The 20,373-nt window shown below is 37.4% G+C and overlaps 1 protein-coding gene and 1 long non-coding RNA gene across 8 annotated transcripts in view; one reads left to right on the forward strand and one right to left on the reverse strand.

The window, feature by feature from the left end:
* Positions 1 to 10,296, forward strand: part of LOC120758056 (uncharacterized) — a 45,716-nt gene extending 35,420 nt beyond the window's left edge. Inside the window, exons 3-4 of one of the 2 annotated variants that reach the window (XR_005702761.2) lie at positions 1,240 to 1,401; positions 9,803 to 10,296. This is a non-coding gene — a long non-coding RNA (uncharacterized LOC120758056). The remainder of the gene's footprint in view (positions 1 to 1,239; positions 1,402 to 9,802) is intronic. The other variant, XR_005702762.2, reaches the window with a different exon arrangement.
* Positions 1 to 20,373, reverse strand: part of CACNA1D (calcium voltage-gated channel subunit alpha1 D) — a 175,312-nt gene that overhangs the window by 32,515 nt on the left and 122,424 nt on the right. For 3 of the 6 annotated variants that reach the window (XM_040075836.2, XM_040075835.2, XM_040075837.2), the window contains exons 24-32: positions 20,028 to 20,135; positions 19,808 to 19,860; positions 19,408 to 19,554; positions 18,526 to 18,727; positions 17,216 to 17,374; positions 16,419 to 16,529; positions 10,915 to 10,998; positions 1,183 to 1,311; positions 386 to 451 (exon numbers count right to left, since the gene is read on the reverse strand). In XM_040075836.2, the coding sequence (XP_039931770.1) occupies positions 386 to 451; positions 1,183 to 1,311; positions 10,915 to 10,998; positions 16,419 to 16,529; positions 17,216 to 17,374; positions 18,526 to 18,727; positions 19,408 to 19,554; positions 19,808 to 19,860; positions 20,028 to 20,135 (1,059 nt within the window). Of the gene's footprint in view, positions 1 to 385; positions 452 to 1,182; positions 1,312 to 1,729; positions 1,769 to 10,499; positions 10,584 to 10,914; positions 10,999 to 16,418; positions 16,530 to 17,215; positions 17,375 to 18,525; positions 18,728 to 19,407; positions 19,555 to 19,807; positions 19,861 to 20,027; positions 20,136 to 20,373 lie in introns of all 6 variants that reach the window. The other 3 variants (XM_040075833.2, XM_040075834.2, XM_058422314.1) reach the window with 2 other exon arrangements.

The following is a 20,373-nucleotide window of genomic DNA, read 5'->3' on the forward strand; positions in this document are numbered from 1 at the left end:
ATAAACCAGAATTTTGACTCTCATTCCAGTGACCTGTGCTGTCAGAGGCTGTAGGTCTTGCAAACTAAAACGTCCTTCAGGATGCATGAACTTTCACAAAAACACTTTCATTACACTTTAGATTCTTCATGATAGTCATGTAAGCACAGTAAATATATCACACATACAAGGAAGGGGGAAAAAAGCAGCACACCAAGTTCCTCTCGTGCATCTTTTGGAATTTTTTGATCAAGAAAATCAGAGCCAAATAAAGATTTTTCCATTACTCTGAAAGCGCTGCTTTATACATAGCGCCACTATCGAAGGAATGCTTCAATAAGCAACTTAAGAAACGAGACTCAGGCAAATCTGTTCTGTTGTTTATGCTAAAAAGTTCTCTCATTACCTGCATTCCAATGACAGCATAGATGAAGAACAGCATGGCTATCAGAAGGGCAACATAAGGCAGAGCCTAGAAATGGACAGATGCATTGTCTTTTAATAATTTCACACTATCATTTCTATTTCCATTTGCAAAAGTAATTTCTCTGTTCAACACAGACTTTTCCAAAGTTTTGCTTCCTACGCAAGTGCATAAAATGTTATTACCTGTCCCTCTTTATACTTTGCTGCATGCAATGAATACCAACATCACTGTATTTTAAATTACTCCTTCCAGCAATCCAGAGGGAAGGAACACCTTTAGTGGTTTTATTTTTATTTTCATTACTGATTCTGACAACAAAGATACTTTGTTCTATACATTCCAGAGTTTCATTAACTTCACATTCATCAGTTTTCAGGAGCAATGATTCAATTATCTATTTCACTTATGAAACCGGTTTTATGTAAAATATATGTTAAATTCTTATTCTCTAGTCATCTAATATAATCATGTGGAAGCATGAGATCTATGTATGTCAAATCTATCCCATCTCTTTTAAATATGCCAAATATTTTTTCCAGAATTGCCAGAGAAACCTCAGCTAATATTAAATTACAAAGAATGACCCTCAGACTCACAGAACTAATTGGTGAAATTAATTTTGGCATTAGTATGCAAATATATTTAAATATGCCATTATTGATAACTTAAATTAACTAACTTAAAAATATATTTTTGTATTCTACAGGCTACTGCTTCATAAAATCTGTGTATAAACACTTGTAATTATAAAGCAAATTTAAATAAATTGTGCTGACCTGAAATGACTTGATAAATGTCCAGAGTAATGTTCGGATTCCTTCCCCTCTGCTCAGCAGCTTCACCAACCTCATCACACGGAAGAGACGGAAAAAAGTGATGGAGATCCGAGCGCTGTCCTCAGAGTTCTGAAGAGCATCACAGAGAAGTCAAACCAAATACAAACCCAAACATGCAACACTTCCAGAAAAACAACATAAAATGCAAAGGTGGAAGAGGTAAGATTTGGAAATGTATCTTGAGGGCCTGTTCACCTTGATAATCATGATATGAAAGGAAAAGTTACATGCTGAAAACACAGGACCTGGAGAAATGCTTCACACAGCACATGCATTTCCAAGTTTTCTGGTTTGTTAATAGGATCGCGTTGGGTTTTTTTTGTAATAGACTTCAGTAGAACACTGACAATGAATGCAAACCACTGTATAACACCTTTGCAGTCAGACAGGAATGAAAAATACAGAAAAACTTGGTGGAAAAAAGACATGGTAAAAAGAATAAACTCAAGTATAAGTAAAACCACTGGGGTCACTTTACTGATCTTACCCCAGACTCATCAGTTGTGACTGTTTCAGTTGGCTTTGGCTTTAAGAAATTAAGAACATTAAATATTAAAATCAAATAAAAGATTAAAAAAAAGTTATCTTAACCATAAGCAAAATTAAGAACATTTTGATTTCTAAATGTAAATTAACATCTTTTGACTCAATATATGTTCTGAACAAAACATTAATTCCCTTATTAAACCATTCTCTTATCATTCCATATTGGCTAACTCATGCTAAAATGCTTCTGGCTGACTCATAGTAAAATCTGCTAGTATAAAACATGTTTAAAATATTCAATGGAAAGTAAATACAAAATAAAACATCTGTTCCCATGTAGGCCAAAAAAAGTTAGCCATCAATTTCCACAGGTTGTATGAAATCATAGCAGGAAGCCCAGCTAAAACCCAGGAACAAAGCTTTGGGGCCAAACTAGCTTTTCAAGATCCTTTTCTGCTCCGCCCTTTTCAAAGATTGATTACTCCATCACCGGAATTTAACCACAACCAAATAATTGTCTTTTATATCACACCAGGAGCTTCCTTACAGCGAAGTTAATCCGCTTGAGGTAACTCAGCGATGAGCACTGGGTGCTGCAGTGCTCGACAAGGATGGGTTTTGCCTCTGCCAGAGAGACAGATAAATGTTCTTAGCCCCACGCCCTGAATGCTGGCCCAGCAGGGCACAGAGGAGACTACACTTGGATTCTCTCACTGATGCAGTTCTGCATGAGGCCAGCCTGTTATGAGCCCCATGAAGGTGTATCAAGCTCTGAGGGTGGCCAGCAGCCTCTCAGAAATGGCTTAAGGATAATCAGTGAGATGGCGTGACCGGAGGTCAAAAAGGTTTTAATGAAAGCAAACATGACAAATTATATAGAACAAAAGAGTAAAAGTCGTGCACAGGGCAAGGAGGTCCCTTGCACCTGCTAAGACACCTTAAGTATTGAACCATCTAGGAGGGTTTTTTGGCATGCTGGCCAGTAGAAAATAGCTACATTTCTTGAGGAACAGCTTAAGGATCCAACTGGTGCTTTTGTCCTGGCACTGGACCAATTACGGTGAGAAGAGCACAGATGTTTCTGGTTCTTCTGCCGTAAAAGTTTCAGGGGTGAAACTTTAACTCTTTTCTACCATGGAAACACCTGCTAAAGTGTGGGGGTGCACCGCAACTTCTCACCACACCTGAGCTGAGCTATCAGGATCAGGCACAGAGAAAGGGATCGGGATTTGATTGATCCTTTGGGATCTGTGCAGCCCTCAGGAGCTACAGGGAGCAGAGAGGCACACAGGACTTCTTGTTCTCAGGGCCAAACTCCGTGTGGTGTGAGGAACATCTCACTTTTCTGCTTTTAATTCTCTCTGTCTGGTTTTGAAGAAACTTTCCTGAGAGCCTAAATGGCCACGCACTTTGCGGAGCAGGCAGCAAAGCTTAAAGGACCAATGTTCTGTGCTTGCTTGTGCAACGACGAACTTGCAGCAGCTTCTTCCAAAACTGCAGTGCCTTTAAAAAACATTTATAGCACTAGAAAAAACGGGACTCTGTATGTTAGATCCCAGTGATGAGTCTTACCCTCTTGCCTAAAATACCCTCCTTTGAAAGGGGCAGCTTTGAACAATTCCTGACACACAGAGCAGCAATGAACACGATGCCACCCCAGAGCTGCTCCCAGCCACACTCAGGGCCACACCTCACCTACTCAAATCTCACACGCTGCTGGTACTCAAGATAAAAATTGAGAAGGAAGGGAAAAGAAAGGAGCTGATTCTGTTGAAAATATATTCTGCAAACATATTATGGTAAAGAAAAGCAACAAGGGGTAGTACTTTTTAAAAATGAGACCATTATTAAAGTACTAATTGTGTTCTCTATTAATTTTTTTCAAAATATATTTGATATAAAGGCATCACCAGGGGAAAATGAGGTAAAAATAACAGTTTGCTCAACTATGTGCAAGTTACGTATGGCTACATTATTGCCCTGCCATGATATCAATATATTCCAAAACAAAGACTTTTTAACTGTATAAGGGATTATTACTAAATTTATGCATAAAATTAACCAAAACTCAGATCTCCTTATTAAACTTCAGCAAGCAGAGTATTTGTAAAAATGGCTGTAACACCTAAACTTTCCAAGAACTTATATATAATAACAGACAGAAAATCTGCTGTGAAGGGAAGACAACTTCCTCATTAGAAATTCCCTGTGTATTTCAACAATTTGAAATAAAATCATCCAAATATAATTAAGGAAAAATTTATTATCACAAACACCATAAATGTCAAAATATCACAGATCATGGAAGCAATCTTGCAAATCTGCCTACCTAAATCAATCCCAAACCTGCACCGGTGCAGAGAGACCCCAACTGCTACTGACTTTTTAGCACAGAAAAAAAATCCTTTTAATCTGAAGCTTTAAAGAAAAAAGGTTTAATTACACCTTCTGCAGATGAGGCCTGAAATGTCATATTAATCTCTGGTGACTGACTCAGGTTAAGCTTGATACTCTTTTAAATAGTGAGTGAATTACTTAATTTGCTTTGGTCTTTTGTATGATCAAAAAATGAGATCAGATTTAATTACAGTACCATCACAAATTGACAAAAAAAAAAAAAAAAAAAAAAAGGAATAAAATTTCAGGGTTGGGATTTAGGAATTTTTCCCACTCTGTTTTAAGGGAGCAGGATGGGGCCCCAAATAAGTCACCATCAGTATTAGGCTGCCAGTATGTAATGGGATAGATAATACCAGAAACAGAATACTCTGGTCCTCCATATTTTTATTTAATCACTTTTCCAAATGAAAAATTAATGAGTTTGCATTATGATTTGGTTATGAGGAAAAAAAAAGGAAAAGTCATTAAAAACAACATTTTCTACATATAACTCTCTTAGTAAATTACTTAATTTTCACTTTTAAAAAATGCAGAGGTCAGATAACCCAAACTATGTGATCAGTTCTACTGGAGCTGCTCTGGAATGATGACCCCTCATTTTATTTTTTGTCAGGAGGTCCCTGAAGGTATTTGTGTTTGCACAGTGGTGTAAGCCCAAGGCTGCCCAATGCACACTCCCCTCACAAATCCCTCTTTCTCAGCTTCTTTGGACAAAGAAGTTCTGATGGCTGATTGATGCTGCTGGGGAGTGTTAGGATGTCATACGCAAGAAATTACAAATTATGGACACTGGAAAGTGCAGACCAATAATGAAAAATAAAAACACTCTGTTCACAAAAAGCAATTTGTGCAATAATGCCAGGTTGGAGGTAAATGCTAGAAACAAAGTATGAAAATGAACTCCTGATACAAGAGGAGTTTCTCCTACTGAAGCTGAGAATATTAATCACTGGGCAAGTGTTTTGGGGTTGACATTTTAGAGTGTATCTAATTTTTTACCCCCTTTGGCATTTCCCTCTGATAATACAGCAGTTATGTTTATTTTCCTAATACCAATTTGAATGAGGCTAATGTAGTGATAAACCACAAAAGAAAACATTATTCATACTTATTTATACAGTAAACGCTCATCTGGGAGACAAAGTTAGTTAATGGTTATGTGTGTCCATCCAGCGTGAAGCAATGCTCAGATCTGTTAAACTGAGATAAAGACCAGAAAGTCTTCAGCAGCAGTAACAGATTGACAAAAACAGAGCATCTGCTTCCTACAGGTAAGGAAACACCAGACACTCCCCAAGCACACAACCTCATCTGCAGCACCAGTGACATTACGTGCACATACACACGAAAGAAGGTGGCACATTTTGATTTTGAACGTGTAGGGAAGTATTAGAATAGATTTGAGACTGAAGGGGACAGGCTGAGCAGAGGGATGATATCTGTTGACAAAAGGCAAATAAAAATATTACCTGTGGTCAGACAATCTACTCCAGCCTCCTCTTTCCCCACGTTTTCCACCAATCATTCCAATGCTGCTTGGTCCCAAACGCTTTGGGACTGGCTGGTCATTATTAGGACAATTTTGCCCCCAAAAGCTGGGGCTGTGTGATTCCTAGCAGTGTGTTTCTGTCTGCCACAAGTCTGGTAATGGTCACAGCTGGGATAAATGGACAGCTTCTGCTTTCCCTGCTTGGCTGACAGACGCGCTGCAATGAGGGGAATGAGCACAGACACTGCCCTCATTGTTCTGCCTCTTCTGTCAGCCACAGACCAGTTACACTCAGAGCCCAGGGCAGCAAAGCGCTTCATAACCATCTGATTTTGAGCCAGTCCTTAAATATTCCTTAAATGATGTTTCTTTCTTAACTTAATTGAAGTGCGACAGAACAGTTTTCTTCCTCAAGCAATCCCCATCATCAAAAAAATATAACCAATGATCAACTTAAATTTCTGACTCACTGATTAAAATGTTTGCCACCTGCTACCAATTTTGGTCAAGTACCAGTGCTGCTTATGAAAAATTTAGCACATTTCCTAAACAGGAACTCCTTGTTACACTCTTCATATTGCAACAAATGTTCAAAATAAACATCCTGACTAAAGAGAACTTCAGTGTCAAAACTGTGAACGGTGTGAAACAGATTGGATCGTGCATTGGAAGCAAACTGTGCTTAAACAAAAAATAAACGTGGTGAAAACCAGTGATGTTAGTAAACGGTGTTTGTCAAAAGCTTCTTTTTTACATATTGTGCCAAAGGGTCCAAGAGTATGTCAGAACAAATGACACATGATGATAATGTCCTCATCACCATAATTAAAGAAGGAAGCATCTGAATGACAAACACATGATGACAATAGCATTCAGGTTGCCAAAATATCTCCAGAAATGCATGCTGTAAGTCCCTGTGCATAAACACAAACAATTTGTTCAGAGAATTGTTACTGCAATTCAGATCTGAGCAAGAAATTTTCTTCACAGTCTTACCAATGCCCAGTATATTCCCTGTTCAACGTGAATCAAATGCCCGTAGACATCAACTAATTAAAATTTTAAGTCAATGTGAGAAACCCCTGAGAACTTTTTATAAGGGCTTCTTCCCCTGTAAAAGATGCATTTAAGCTCTAAATTCACAATTAATGTGTTGGTATTATATGATAACTAATATATATTCTGTTGTACAATAAAGTAAATAAATTATTTTGTCATTAACACGATGAAAGCAGCTCAGGAATTTATTTCTGGCTCCAAATTAGGTATCGCAACACTGTAGAAATTTGATATTGCACTAAGATTTCAAACTGATGACAGCAAAGCTGTATGAGAAGGCAGTTTTCTAACCTTCCCTTAAGCCTAAAGAGAGATGTTTGCAAAAGTTTACAAAATATATCAACAGTATTCAAAAATAGCACCAACACCTAAATTCTGACACATGATAGGGGTGCATAAAGTGGTACTCAAACTGAATTGGACTGCTCTTGTTCAAAGTTGAATCCAGAATCTCTCACAGGAGGTAGACGTGAGGCTTTACTCCACTCCTCCACACAAGCACAAGATCAAGATTCAAGACAGATGGGTTTTCCTGAGGGGCTCAGGAGAAAAACATAAATCCTGTTCCTTTAAGCCCTACTTCAGCAGAAAACCTGAAGGCTTTTTAATGTCAAAAATAAAACCAGTCCCACAGAGGTGGCATTAATAATTTACATAAAAGATGAGGAAAGAGAACTCTCCATTATTTTCTCAACATTTTGGCAGCACATGAATGGTAAAAGAAACTTAAATTAAAAAAGTGAATTAAAACCTTCACAACCACTACTGCAACCAATGTGATCATGCTTCTAAGTCATTCAGTGTTGGTCATCCAAATGGCTTCTGAGCTGACAAATAAGAGCATTTCTACACAGTCAGGCCAAATTGAAACTTGTATGTTATTTCCTTTTAACAACTTATTTATACATATTTCATTTCCAATTTATTTCTTTCTCATAAGTTATATATGTCCCTCTCACAGACTGGACTGACCACACTTTGTGTCTGCCAATCATTATTACTCTGCTTTTTTAATTGAAAAAGAACCATTGTTATGACCACACAAGATCTTACATGTCATGTGAAAGTTTCTGAAAACAAAAGGCCACAGAACCCAGAAGTAATTATAGGTTTTAGTAGTGGTTTTAATTTTTTTTTATCGCTATACCACATGTATATTTACTTATATATATTTGCCTCTAATAATCTCTAAAAATAAAACGAACATGAAAACCAATTAGGTTCATAAAAGAAGGAGGTTGAAGGAAGGGATATTAAATGAAAGAGTAAATTAAAAAGATAATCACAGAAATTTTTTTTATTTCAAAAATATATGTTGCTCTGAGGTGGTTCATTTCTGGTGCTGGTCACAGATCCAGTCCTTGAGAATGCTGAGCAATCCTTTAAATTGCTTAATACATTAAAGACTGACTTCCACAGCATGAAAAATATTCAAACCACATTAATTTCCTGGATTATGTGAGAATGGGAGGTTACTGGATCAGAAGAATCAGCCTCAGGGAAGCATATATATTCTTATAAAATGTTTTTAAAAATTAACAACAAAATAAAAGAGATGACATTTAATTTCCAGTATTTAACAGTAAAATCAAGGCAGTGTGTACCTAGACAGCCCAATTTATTCTCCTGCAAAAACTGGGTCAGATGCAAACTTGTTGTTTGCTAGAAGAACTCACTGGATCTAAGCATCCCCAGCTACACTGTCAGAATGATGCTGAGCTGTCTCCACAGCATGGGGCAATCACATCTGTAATCCTGTAGGAATGTTTTGTTCACACTGAGGACATGATGTACTCACACTCATGTCTCCTTTGCACTGCTCGACCAAGATGGTTGTGCCCCTGCGATCAGGACAAGACCTGATTTTTTTGTCAGTGCAGGTGATTTATCCTCCCCACACATCAGCCCTCAAACAAGGCTGAGCTTCCTCAGCTTAAGAAGTTTCTGTAGTGGGAATTTTCACAGGGGCTATTAAAATCATGCTTGAAATCTCATTGGAAACAAAGTCTCATTAGCATCTCAGCAGAGATTTAGATTTCCCAGCATCACTGCCAGGGTTAGATAACAAGTACAGGTTGAATGGCCCAACTCAGAATGCTGAAAAAATACTGAGGAAAAGATTCCGAAATACTGGATTTGGAGGACAGAAATTTACACTAAACTAATCAAGCAGGAATAATTCAGTAGAATCAAAACAATAAAAGTAAAAATCTAAGAAATTTCCCTGGACGCTCTTCAACATTAAATGCTTCATGTTGAAAATGGGAAATCAAGGTCAGAAATATATTGAAACCATAATACATTCTTGACTTGCACAAACAAAGCACAGAAAAGTGGCAAGACCAGAAACAGACAATGCTTAGTACACAAAGAGTCTGCTGTGCAAAACTAGATGAAATCGAAGATAAGCATTTTTTCTCTTGTGAGAATAACATGAAAACTAAGAAATGGCAGTGCTGGTTGTTGACTGTTGCGTGTTCCTATCTGGGAGATCATTACTTGGTCTCCAGAATAATTTCAAGACAACTGTGAGAATTGCTAAATCACAGTGTTCTCCCCAGCCACAAGTAATGCTGTCCAATTAACACTGCCCATACACTGCTGAGCACAGACACATCTGCTTTGGTCATGGAAGCACCTCTGAGCTATCTTTCCATCTCTTCACAATCAAATACCTTTTGCAGTTATGAGGGAAAGCTATTCTAAACTATTGGTCTTTTTACTCTCCTCAAATACTGTGCTCACCTACATCAGTACTACTGTGAACGGAAATCATGGGTATATTGCCAATACTTGAGCTGTAAGTCTAAATGCAAAAGTTTTCTGGGAGAAAAAAAAAAAACCTAAACAGAACAAAACTGAGGAAAAAAAAAAAAAAAACTATTGAAAATAAATCAGAGGCAGCTTTTAAAAACATGCTCCATCAAGAATAATTATATTTTAAGAAAAGTCTCAAGGGGACACTGCAGTTCTGGGCTGACTGACCCTCCCTAACACCTCAAGTTCCTTCAGTTCACAGGAAGATCCATCCTTACAGAACTGAGAAAAATCAGTCTGAAATCTAAAGGTCAGGATAAAGTTCTTTTGCTCCCATGTTCTTTCATCATTCCTCCATTTTCTTTCCAGAAATTCAGTCAGTCATGAGATTCTCACAGCATAACACAAGACCAGGAAGAAATTTCCAGGTGAATCTGTTGCCCAAACACCTATTACGTGCAACTGCCATCAGACAAAATTCTGGTAAGCTATGGAGTTTTCCAAGTACTTTAAGAGTAATTCAAACTTCCAAACTTACTGCAGGATATGAAAAGCAAAAAGACGGGGAAAAAAAAACCCAAAAACCATTCTATTTTCCTCAACATGGAAAGCCTGACTTTCTATGTGCCCTTCTGCTTCCTCATGAGATACGACTGCCAGCACCCCTCCAAACCCAAACATCTAGCAGAAAAAGAAATTATCATTTGTTAAACCAAGCCACTGAAAACTTACAGAATCTTGAATTATCTTGGTCAAGTTACCTAGAAAAGCAACAGGCTTCAAGTAAGATAGTAACATAAGCTCGATTCCTTTTTTTTTTAATGTTTCCTGTGCATATATAGAAAACAACTTTTATTGTCTCACTGTGCTGTGTGCATGTGCAACTATACAAGTATATAAATAAATAACAGCAGCTTGTACAAACATCTGTATCAGTGTTTTGGTCTTTGATTCCAGGATTAAACATACTTTTCTAAAAAAGGACTTTTTTGGGGATTAAGTTTACATTTTCTGTATTTCTTGATGACAGCAATTACTTTTTAATGCATGAACAGTTGCTACTTACATTAACTTCTGTTATAGCAATATCAACGACGCTACCAACAACAATTAAGGCATCAAAAGTGTTCCATGCATCAGTGAAATAGTGCTGTTAGGACAAGCATTCAGCAGAAAGAGAGCAAGAGAGAAACACAAACAGAAAAAGAGAAGAAAAGGACAGTGTTATAACACAGAAACACTCTAGGCTTCTCTGATGTACCACTATACAATCTAAACTTTCCCTTTCATAGCTAAAAGAAATTGGTAGAAAAAAAAAGGCTATTTATTTCCCATATCAACATAATTGACCTATGACTGGTCTGTACTCAAAACTTTAGAAACATCAGATCAAAATCTGTGACTTGTCCAGATGATGGAAATAGTGGGGAGACAGAGAAAGAGAAGTAGGGACTGGGGAAAGTAAGCTGGGATATACTCACATCAGCTTCACTGAGAACGACGTCTACTATGCTGCCAATAACGATGAGGGAGTCAAACGTATTCCAGGCATCACTAAAATAGCCCTGAACAGAGCAGGCAGGGTGCAAACGTTTGTGATTACACATGAAATGTCAAATATTTGCATACTTCTGTTTAGTTTTGCATAAACAGAAATTAGTTCAACAAAACCTGTGGTCTAATGAGAAAACAAAACAAAACCAAACAATATTGCCTACTGAAGGAAAAGCAACATATATGTGCATGTGTGTGTATATATATAATTATATATATACATGTACAGACACACACACACAGACACACACACACTCTACACATGCAGAACACACCATCAGGTAAGCACAATGTTGGCAAGCAAGCCATCATCCAAAATCGGTTTTGGGCTTCTAGCAAGGCTGAAAAATTCTAACATATATACCCTGAGAGGACAACAAGACCCCTTTCATTATATTTCTGCAAGACCACCAAGCCAATCGAAATCTCCTTAACATCATGGATTTTCTGATAGTCTTATCTGAGTGATTGGTAAAAATATTCAAAGGGACAAGTCTCATCACTGGCTAAACATGCACCGTTATCAACGTGAAACTGTGCATAAAGATTAGAGAATTGACTTAATCTTCTTTCCATAAACTAGGTCTAATATAGGAACTCATCCTACATTTGCAGTCAGAGGCTGATTCTGCAGCCATTGCAACCTGAATAATTTTTTAATGCTTTTGGTTGGTGCAGCCAGTCCAGTGTCTGAAAACTCATAAATTGCTTCATCACCCTTGTGATGTTTTAAGCCTTTAAGTACGTTCCCCACGTGTGTGTTACTGGGACACGGCCGCAGAGGGTTATAAAGAGCCATCAGTCAATCAGATGGATAATTTCTTCACTTCTGCGGGCATAAAACTGCATGTTTGAGCAAAGAGGTGCTTCAGAAGAATCCTCTAGGTAGGTTCCAGTGTGGAACAAATCAAGGTGTACTACAATTGTTAAGATAACTACGGAGACCAGAGTTTTCTACAATATGTGGCTTTTTCCTAGTTATTATAGAAATCCAGAACTGCAGAAATTACTGAACTTGCCCTTTGTCTCATTCAGATATATTAAAGCATTTGTCTACCACGACTAAGGAATGTGCATTACATGAGAAAAGCTGAAATGTACATTTTGTACATGTACATCTCTGGGTAATTAATTTTAAAATACTAACTTTTCAGCCACTACTGAAGCTCTAAAATAATACATTTAGCAAGAAGTTTAAAATTACAAACATGTTAATCTAACCTTGTATCTAGTTACACTTTTTATTACACTGTTTGCTCTAAGATAATGTTTTAGCTGAGTAGCTTAAGTTATTACATGAGTTGTCAGCATAGAAAAAAGGATTTTAGAATTGGACAGATATTTTTCTCACAGTTTTAAACTGGTAGAATTTCTAATAATTTCACAGTTTAAAGTAAAGCGCCTCAGTGCATTAATATTTTTTAAAAAATCTTATTTTGAGTGCAAATTTGCTCTTGGAGACTGAGAGAGCTGCTGGAGTAGACAACAGCTCTACATTTCATTCTTGGAGAGGAAGCAGGGTCAGCAAAGGCCCATTAAATTTCTAATGCTACTCTTTTAAAGCACAAATTGCTACAGTAATTCCTTTGCCTAAGGAAGAGGTTGTAATAGGAAAACAGATCAAAGTATCGTTATCTCTACAAGCCTTTGTACTACTCCGCTTCTCTGGGACTAACCATCAATTCCAGTTTTGGGGCAAAAGCCAATGCTCATGGATTTGGCCTCCTGAAGAGATGCCTCCACTCCAAAGGGCTCTTGCACAATTCCCTGCTGCTCCCTCCTTACTCATCCTGCTCATGGGAACAAGCCATTCCCAAAGTTTTACTAAGAATCCCATTGACCACCTCAACAATACTGAAATGTATAATCCTAATGACATGAGCAGCTGCCAACCAACTAAAGAGAGCTGCCCTCATCATTTTCTTCCTGATCATTCACATTCCTTATTTCTAAGTATCTTCTTTGACTTTAGAATAGCAATTTTTTTATCTGTATATACACAAAGTAAGAGACTATTGGCAAACAGTAAACACATGGTCAGCACAATTCTGAGCTGTGCTTTCTTCCTCTACAATGGGAACCAAAAAGGATCCTCCAAAAAAAGGAACATTTCAGCTGCAGAAAAAGTTACTTTACTAGACATGCTACAAGCTAAAGCACTGAAATAAAAAAATCACACTTTGATTCAATACAGCTAAAACACTTTACAGCTAAAATGATTTACACATTTATTTTTTTATTTATGAAACCTTTTCCATCAGTATAGACAAATATTGTTCAAACTAATATGTAAAGCAAAAGCATACAAATAAACAAAAAAACTAAGAGAAAATAAAGATGGTTTTGGAAAAGGGAGGAATGGACAAGTCACAGCAAATAAACATCATGCAAATAAGTTGTTTTCACCACTGCAAGGACCCAAGATCAATTCACTTACTAGCCATCTTTCCTTTTTTCTTACAAAAATCTGATGTAAAACGACACGGAAAATCATTACAAGTTTAAGCAACAACTGGCTACCAGGAGGCTGTACATAAGGTATGTGTAGATGGATTATTTTTGATTCCATAGCTGCATTTTGTTTTGAACAGCACTGAACCTTGCTGAGTAACGGATTTTAGCAAACGTGAAGAAAAAGACCTGTTCTTTTAGCTTATATTATGAAAAATTTGCTCATTGAGAAATGCTGAAGGACAAAAATCACAAATCCTGGGGAATATGTAGGCATAGAGAATTAGCAACAAAATATGCTTCCATACATCTACCACATAAATATTTTAAGGTTTTTTTAGTACTCTCTTGGAAAATTTAGGGCCTCGTTCTGCAAAGCCTTGTGTGATCCAATCTCCCAGGCAAGTGTTCCAGACACTCAGCAGCACCTTTACTATTGAGTACCTCTCCAGGTTTTATGTATTTCAGAGCTGGAAGGCAGCCTGCAGTTGTTGGTTTGTTGGTTTCACACAACACAATATCATAGGAAGAGTTTCAATAATTTATAGTAGCTTTAAGTTTATATGACCAGCAAAACCAAAAGATCACCGTTTTTCACAGGACTTTTGTCAACATATTAAGGGGACACTGTCAAGCAGATGAGATAAAAGCTAACAGGTTTTTATCTATTCTTATTTTTACAGAGTTAAATGGAGTTTTTATTTGATGCTTTGAACATCTCTGTAATAACTTTTTAAATGCACAAAATTAATAAATAAAACTTTATTCTGTCAGACTAGGCTAAGAGACCCACCCACCAGTGACAAAGACATAGAAGAAATTTATCAGTCTTCTCTCATGGACCCTTAAAGCAAAGCATTAAGTTTGGTTTCAGATTGTTCCTACTATTATTAAACCTTAATAAGAGTTAAAGCAGTTAATTGTTGTTTTAAACATGCATCTATTTTGAAATTTAGATTAAAGACATTAAAATTCTGCTTAAGGCTGCTAGCTGATTTGTGATTATTAATGAACTGTGTAATGCGTGTTGCCAAAAGGTTTTGTTAAAGAGTATCTGATAATTTAAAAGGTTACCATCTCCAAAGAATAACAGGAACAACCTTAAATATGCTTTATTCCCTTCCTGCTAATTAGTATCTTCCAAAAGTCTGATTATTATCATGGTCTTTAAACTTTGTCCTGCCAATTAAAAAGCTGAGGGCGTTCTGCATCTGTGGGGGACTGAAATTCAGGAAATGAATGGCAGCGTCTGCCCTTCAAACTCTCAGGGTTCAGATCCAGGGATGTCTCACAGTGAAAGCATCCAGTCAAATAGAAAGCATGTCGCAACAGAATTAAAGCTCAAATTGTACAGAGTCTTAGAGACCAGTTTTAAGACATTGCATTTGCTAACGAGTAGGAAGCCCACAGTACAAATGGAGCACTGTGATTTGTACACTCATGATCAGACCACTGTGTTTGGCATTAGCTGCTATTTCTGACTACAGTCACAAGTGCATGGAGAACCATACAAGGATTCACAATCTTCTTTCAAAAAGCAGATGATAAAATGCAGCAGAGTCCTCTGTGCAAAACAAGGATATAGAACAGGAAATACAGATCAGGAAACACAACCAGCATACTCATGACACTGTGGTCCACACGGCTGAGCTATCTCCTCCGGGGCCTCATATTGTGCTATTTTTAATGCGAAACCCTTAGCATTTAAATAAGATAGCTGACACAAAAATACAAATAAATTCATTAAAAATGTACAATGGACTGGACAGTGCGGGGCGAGACCACGGGAGAGCGGGTAAACATTCACCCCCAGCTCCACAGTTCACATCTCAACACCAGATCTCAAGGGATGGATAATTTCTTCACTTCTGCAGGCAAATACGAGCTGGCTTTAAACCAGGTAGCTCAGTCTGTGCAGCCAAGCTCAGTACTAAATGCAAGCTGAATAAAGAGTTTTAAAAGTCTGGAAATGTTGTCCACCTGCTGCAGGCTGAGCTCTGGGCCGTGCTGTGAGCACAGAACTGCCCAGGTCAGAGCAGGGATGGGGCTGCCCACAGAGCCAGGGCACAGCTCACTGCCAGCCCCACTGGCAGATACCCTGGCTGCTTTAAAAGAAGGGCAATGGAAAATTAAAAGTACCACTCTTGGACATTGAGAGCAATAAACTTCAAATGGCTCATCTGGCTGTTTCCAAATTCCAAGTGTAGCAAGTGAACACATTTTGCTGATTTTCATAGCCCAGAATAAAAATTAATTTCATTGTACCAAGAACAGATTTAGTCTGTTTTTTTAATCATTAACTTCTGCACTGCATAAATGCAGTATGGGGTCTAAACAAAAGGGCTGCATTAGCTGCCACAGGATAGTTTTATCCTTTTTTCAATTACAGCTACCAGTTTCCCTTGCAAATCTACTTTTGAAAATGTGTCTGCGTCATTCATATTGACAGTGTCCCTTTAAAACAAGGAATCAACCACTCAGTGTGGGGCCTTCTACCAAATATTATGTATACATAACTGAAAACATAAAAATCCAAAAAGGCTATTGCATATGTAAATTATTTATGTGCATGTTTGCAATATTTGGCTATATTTTATAAAGTAAAGAAATTATTTTGCATTTTAGAATACAAAATTATACAGGATACAGGTCTTTACTGGAGATTAAATTAGTGTCAAGTAATGAATGTAGTACCCAGAACAGGAGACGTGGTAATGCTTGTAACAGGAAATTATTTATCTGATTTAGAAATGGGCATCTTCATTACCTCAAAATATTCCAGATCTCATCAACCACTTTGTAAGACTTTTTTCTGATATCTGCATTTCATTTACTGGACTTATAATTCTACTATAATTTCTCTGATAGATAAAGATGGGAAATGTTGGTTCTTGTCATTCTTTGAATAATAGACAAGTGTGTAACTCATTATACTTAATTCCTGTGGTGATGACCTAATTAAAGCATATCTTAAACTTACCTTGGGTTTGAATGCAATCAGTTTCAAAACCATTTCAACAGTGAACACTCCTGTGAAAACCATATTCATAATGTCCATCGCATCATTAAATAGCTTAGACTGTCCATAATGCTGTGAATGAAAAATAAAATACTTACAAAAGTAAAAGCTTTAAAATATTAAGTGAAAGCAAGGCAGCCTAAGGCAAAGTGGACAAAAACACAGCACAGGAAAACATTTTCTAGTAAAAATTATAAAGCACATTTATATATGTGGAAAATCAGCTGAGTATCTCTGGTCAAGCACAGGACCGTTTAAATCTAGTCTGTTTCGGCACTGAGCAGAACAAAACTGTCATTCCTCAACATCCTAAGGGAATCTCCAGAAAGAGAATTGTTCCCTCAAAAGAGGAGTATCAGATAACAGCATTTTCCCAAGTTTTTAATATGCAAGGTTTTAAAATTACACCGGCTTGTGTCACACCTGCTTAGAAAGCCTGAAGTATGGTAGTCACAAAATAACACAATGTGTAGGAGGTATATTTTTAAGAAGACGGTGTATGGAACTTTACTGAAAAAAGCAGAATGGTTTTGTAAACTGGATTCAAACCATGCTTTTTCTTAACAAAACCCGAAATACTAGGGAAATAAAGAGACAACTAGAACATGCCACAGAAAAGTGCTGTGATCAGAAGTGCTTCCTTTAAAATTCTACTTCATAAAAAATTACAGGCTGCCATAATTTAAAGGCATTATATCACCCATATCCTTCCCCTCGATTTATGCCAACAGCTTCAAGAGAGTTTCTGCTTTTCCTACCTGCATGGCCAAGCAAAGGGTGTTCAGCATGATGAGGACAAACATGATGTATTCAAATCCAGTAGAATTCACCACATACCAGAACTTGTACTGGTAAGGATTTTTTGGAATATATCTACGGAGAGGACGAGCCTTCAAGGCATACTCTACACACTGACGCTGAAAAGCAAATACAGCAAAAACTGTCAGATATAACTTAGCAGTTAACCAACTGGCAATACAATGATTAAGTGAAAACTGTTAAATAAAACTCTCAAACTCAGTCTGTCTACTTGATTTAGGGCTCTTTATTTTTAAGGAATACAAGGAGCTCACCAATCCTTACTTGATTATTTATAACTCTATCTAACCATGTCCACTACTCAGCCACGTGTAAAAATCAAATAATGCTCACAGAAATTCTGGAGGGTTTTGCCTTTAAACACCGAGATATTCCAGTATGTATGGGTATAGTACATAGCAGGACTATTAAGTCATCTATAAACCATATTTTGTCTTTACTCCCTTTTCGACCACCAAGGGGTCTGCATAGCATAAAACCCTAGAGTCAGCAAAAATAAATACTGCAGAGGTGTTACTTCTAATAGCTCAGTTAGGTTGCCCAGAAAAATCACATATGTAGGAACATCATGGATCCATCTCAGAACCTATTAGTGCCCAAAATCTTCAGGGCTGGGCCTCCTACTTGTTCTTACAGGCCCTGACTAATGGGGCACAGGGTGCAGAAAGAATCCTGGCTGCAGCCTCATGCTTGTCTTTCTTGAAATGAAGTGTGTTACAGTCAGCCAAAAATACCTGACAAGTTGTGACTTAGGAGTTTCTCAGTGAAAAGATGAAACAGTAAATGGGGGACAGATTTTTGTAATTTTAATCTGAATATCACCTGTGACTTTCTGAATAAGTGGGTGTGAGAAGTGAAATATTTTGAACACTTGAACTTTGGACGCTTTCAGACTATTAGGAACACAAAGACTATTTTCCAGTTCTTAGTGTAAAACCTATCTCTGCATCAGGATAACCTGGATGTATTCTTATTAATGTGACACCAAAAAGTGAGATGCTAAGAAGCCAACAAGCTTAGTGGACACCTTTTACAACAAAAGCACTGACAAACTGGGCTCACAGAACAACAGGTACAACCACCTGAATACCCAGTTAAGTAAATACCCAGATAGTAAAAAAAAATCAAATTAATAAATACAACGCTATGTGTTTGGTGCCCTCTTCTGCCCCAAAGCAGAAAGGAAGCTCTTGATGCATAAACAAAAAAGGCTACTTTCAAAACTTAAGAATTCATTACTTATTTTAACCTGATTTTTGTCCAGCTCGCAGTTCTTGTACTCTTGTTCTCCCTGTTCTTGGAATGTAACAATCACGAAACCAACAAATATGTTCATCATAAAGAAAGCAATAATGATGATATAGATGATGAAAAAAATGGAGATCTCCACTCTATAGTTGTATACAGGTCCTACATTCTCGCCATTTGAATCGATGGCTTTGTATAGTAGCCTGAAAAACAAACAAAATGTTACCTTTACTACCATTAAAATGAGAAAATACTAAAATATGCAGACTCAGAGGGCAGGTTTCAAAAATGCTCTGATATTCACTGTTATCTTCTATTTACTGACAGTGCTTGAAAGACTACAGAAACCAGAAGAATCAGCACATATTTTTATATTTTTTTTTTCTGAAATAATTAACTTAATGACCCAAAGGTTGTCATTTTCATTCATTTATTTATTCCCCCAAATAAAATTTTCTCTTTTAGGGAAACAGTTAGTGGCAGTTAGCTCTTTCCAGGTTTCTCTATGAGTGTACTGCTGTCTGATTTTTTTAGTAAAAGGTTTTCTTGAAGGCCTAAAACTTTCAAATTAACTTTATTTAAGGGCCATTGATGGATAACCATCTAAAATTGTTACTTCCATTAGAGCTGAGGAGCACTTCCTTATAGCAAATGTGGCCAGATGGGGAATCAAACAATATTAAAAAGTTCACCTTTTCTTACTTTTCCTGAAATATGGGATATGTGTCCAGATTCAGGATAATAGGTTTCTTTATTTCCTCCCTTTTTACACCACCACTTAAAGCTGCTCTATTGCCCAAAAACATCTGGTAAATGATAATGAATTGTTCTGGAACATGCAACTCTCATTACAACACAGTGCACGCATGGAGGAGCCACTCACGCTGGCCAGCCTTCAAAGGTGGAGACTGTGAAAAGGGCCATCATAGCTGACAGAACGTTATCAAAGTTGAAATCACTGTTTTGCCAGACCCTCTCTTTGACCATGGGACTGTCGACATCTCCGTCCTTATAAACGATGTAAATCCCTCTGTGGGAAAGAAAGTGCCATTAGTGAAATACTGAGCTGACCTCAGAGTTCCTCAGTGCACTGCTCAGAGCTGTTTCTTATATTGCCTGCTCACGTTTGGTTTTATTGCCTCGCTAACCTGCGTTTTCTGGTGGGATTAAGATGGCAATTCCAATTTACACAACCCTAAATGGCCTGACACATGCCTGCCCACACACAGTTTAAGTTATTCAGAACATAATGTGTCACATTCTCAGACCAAAGATCTCCTCACCGGCATTCCTCGGGGTTCTGCTTTGCCTCATCAGTGCACTTGTAGAATTTTCCCTACACATAAAAACAAAAGAGCAATGACAAAGTGCAGAATATGCAAAATACATGCTTTTATACTATGACTGGTTTAGGATGGGACCAGCCCAGTTCCAGCAGCAAACCACCAAGAATTCAATTCGCTTTTTCTTTTCTTTCCTTGATGAGTTCTGAGAGTGCCTTACCTTGAACAGCTGCACTCCAATACAGGCAAACATGAACTGCAGCAGAGTTGTAACAATCATGATATTACCAATAGTTCTAATAGCCACAAAGACACACTGAACAACGTGCTGGAAAGAAAGAAAAAATATTTTTCAATACAATTTGTCACAGACTACATACCATAAAAGTAATTTCTGTGTTCTTTTTTGAAATATTTTTTCTGTTGCCAGCATTATACCTAACCCCGACATTTGACTTGTTTTCTAAATTTGTCCATTAGTTTGTTGACACAGAGCCATCAACATCAACTGGCTAGAAATTACAGAGGCACTGTGGATAAACAACCGAAATGCACTGGATGTTGGT

Source organism: Hirundo rustica, chromosome 12 (genome assembly GCF_015227805.2).
Source record: "Hirundo rustica isolate bHirRus1 chromosome 12, bHirRus1.pri.v3, whole genome shotgun sequence".
In the NCBI taxonomy this organism is placed as follows: Eukaryota; Metazoa; Chordata; class Aves; order Passeriformes; family Hirundinidae; genus Hirundo; species Hirundo rustica.